The sequence below is a fragment of the Mandrillus leucophaeus genome, unplaced genomic scaffold, assembly GCF_000951045.1.
Source record: "Mandrillus leucophaeus isolate KB7577 unplaced genomic scaffold, Mleu.le_1.0 Scaffold27, whole genome shotgun sequence".
Lineage (NCBI taxonomy): Eukaryota > Metazoa > Chordata > Mammalia > Primates > Cercopithecidae > Mandrillus > Mandrillus leucophaeus.
The window spans coordinates 3,422,256-3,425,011 of NW_012102809.1; the positions used below are offsets into that span (position 1 = coordinate 3,422,256).

A 2,756-nucleotide genomic window follows, 5' to 3' on the forward strand; every position below is an offset into this window, starting at 1 on the left:
ACTATGCTGTAAGTATAAACCTAAATGTCCATTGGTAGGGAACTGGCTAAATAAAACAGCACATATGGACGCCACATATCCATTTAAAGGAGGGAAGCTCTCTGTAGGTTCAAGATACACTGTTTAGCGAAGAAGGCTGCAGAACTGTGTTAGTATCACATCATGTGTGTGAAGAAAAAAAGGAAATATGCTACATGGGTTTGAAAATATATGGAATATTTCTGCAAGGATGTAAGAAAGATAACCATGATTAGAAAGGTTTCCCTCCAGGGAGGAAACTGTATCAAGGAACACAGGAAAAAGAGACACTCACTTTCCACTCCTCAGAATTTTGTACTGTATGTAGGAACTATTCTAAAAATGCTTTTTTTTTTTTTTTTCTGTAAAGGAGATAAAGGTATAGTAGGAATTGCACATGAAGACACACAGCGTGTTTTCAAGTAGACGTGTTTTCAACTAATATTTATTAAAGGTATTTTAAAACTCAGGTTGATCTCTCATCTTAACTGTGATTGGTTCAATTTTACCATACCCAAAGAATAAATTCATTTGAGCTTTTACCTACGCCTTTGCTTTTTGTTAAAGGAAGAATTTAATGCAATGTGTTCAGAAAGTTACATTTGAATCGTTAATAAAGAGAAAAAGGGAAAGAAGAGAGGACACCATTCCGACACAAACGTTTATGTGATTTTAGCCATTACAACAGTAATTCAGAAATATCTCAAATGTTACATTGATGTCATCAATATTACAAAAAAGGGAAAAAAAGTGACAGGCAACAGTGAAGAGCACCAGAGACCCAGCGCACACCTAAAGTAGACCATGCTTCTTTCCTTCGACTGCCAGGGTACCGTCCCGGGAAGCCCCCCACCCCCTCGCTTTCCTCCTCCGCTTCCCCTAACCCGCCTCCGCCTCGCGGGGCATCTACGCCTCGTCCTCGCCCTCCTCCTCCTCGAACTCCCCCTGTTCGTCGGCCGTGGCGTCCTGGTACTGCTGGTACTCAGACACCAGGTCGTTCATGTTGCTCTCGGCCTCGGTGAACTCCATCTCGTCCATGCCCTCGCCCGTGTACCAGTGCAGGAAGGCCTTGCGCCGGAACATGGCCGTGAACTGCTCCGAGATGCGCTTGAACAGCTCCTGGATGGCCGTGCTGTTGCCGATGAAGGTGGCCGACATCTTCAGGCCGCGGGGCGGGATGTCGCACACGGCCGTCTTCACGTTGTTGGGGATCCACTCCACGAAGTAGCTGCTGTTCTTGTTCTGCACGTTGAGCATCTGCTCGTCCACCTCCTTCATGGACATGCGGCCCCGGAAGATGGCAGCCACCGTCAGGTAGCGGCCGTGGCGCGGGTCGCAGGCGGCCATCATGTTCTTGGAGTCGAACATCTGCTGGGTGAGCTCGGGCACCGTGAGCGCGCGGTACTGCTGGCTGCCCCGGCTGGTGAGGGGCGCGAAGCCGGGCATGAAGAAGTGCAGGCGCGGGAAGGGCACCATGTTCACCGCCAGCTTGCGCAGGTCTGCGTTCAGCTGGCCCGGGAAGCGCAGGCAGGTGGTGACCCCGCTCATGGTGGCCGACACCAGGTGGTTGAGGTCCCCGTAGGTGGGGGTGGTCAGCTTCAGGGTGCGGAAGCAGATGTCGTACAGGGCTTCGTTATCAATGGAGTAGGTTTCATCTGTGTTTTCCACCAGCTGATGGACAGAGAGGGTGGCGTTGTAGGGCTCCACCACCGTGTCTGACACCTTGGGTGAGGGCATGACGCTGAAGGTGTTCATGATGCGGTCTGGGTACTCCTCCCGGATCTTGCTGATGAGCAGGGTGCCCATCCCGGACCCGGTGCCGCCCCCCAGAGAGTGGGTCAGCTGGAAGCCCTGGAGACAGTCACAGCTCTCTGACTCCTTCCTCACCACGTCCAGGACCGAGTCGACCAGCTCGGCTCCCTCTGTGTAGTGGCCCTTGGCCCAGTTATTCCCAGCTCCGCTCTGGCCTGCCAGAGGGAAAGAGAAATCTTGAGTCACTGGTGATTGTATTAAATACCTTGCCTCAAACCCCTTAGTATAGATCAATGAGTCAATGCTCAGATAAGACTATTTCAGATTATCACCAAAATGGCCAAACGTTAAAATATTTGTTCATGAATATATCATAAATAAGGAAGGTCAGGACGCCGAGCTCTTAGCGGTTGAAAGGCAAACAATTTTACCCTATATTAAAGCTAAGCTGGCACACAGTGGATGTTCTTTCCCTCTGGCAGTCACACCTCTCCAGCCTCAGCTGCCCAGCGTAAAATGAGTCCCTCATGCTCTCAGTCACACCAGGCACTCACCAAACACGAAATTGTCTGGTCTGAAGATCTGGCCGAATGGTCCAGACCTAACCGAATCCATCGTGCCTGGCTCCAGATCCACAAGGATGGCCCGCGGAACATATTTGTTACCTGCAAGGAACAACAGTGACTTAAGACTCTCAGGCAAGGACCTCTGCAAAGAAGGGCTTGGCGCCTGCTGCCATCATGCAGATGTTCCCCCAAACAAAGAGAGACCCACTATCAGGTTCTCAAAGGACTCTGTGGACATAAGGAAGCCCAATGAAAGACTGCAGGGAAGGAGCGGAGATCCTCAATTGAATGGTCCACCCTCTCCCAGGGCCACACCCCTGGGGTCCCACGCAAGGAAAGGGGAGAGGGGTGGAAAAACTGAAGGCAGTGGGGGTGGGGCAAGGGCGATTACCAGTGGCTTCATTGTAGTAAACATTGATT

General features: G+C 51.0%; 1 protein-coding gene across 13 annotated transcripts in view; it reads right to left on the reverse strand.

Annotated features, from left to right (window-relative positions):
- Window positions 1–449: 449 nt before the first annotated feature.
- The window catches only part of LOC105542854 (tubulin beta-2A chain), a 7,718-nt gene continuing 5,411 nt past the window's right edge, over window positions 450–2,756 (reverse strand). For 5 of the 13 annotated variants that reach the window (XM_011984564.1, XM_011984561.1, XM_011984557.1 and 2 more), the window contains 2 exons: window positions 2,325–2,435; window positions 450–1,985 (listed from right to left, as the gene is read on the reverse strand). In XM_011984564.1, the coding sequence (XP_011839954.1) occupies window positions 925–1,985; window positions 2,325–2,385 (1,122 nt within the window). In that variant the 5' untranslated portion in view covers window positions 2,386–2,435 and the 3' untranslated portion in view covers window positions 450–924. The remainder of the gene's footprint in view (window positions 1,986–2,324; window positions 2,436–2,756) is intronic. The other 8 variants (XM_011984562.1, XM_011984566.1, XM_011984559.1 and 5 more) reach the window with 7 other exon arrangements.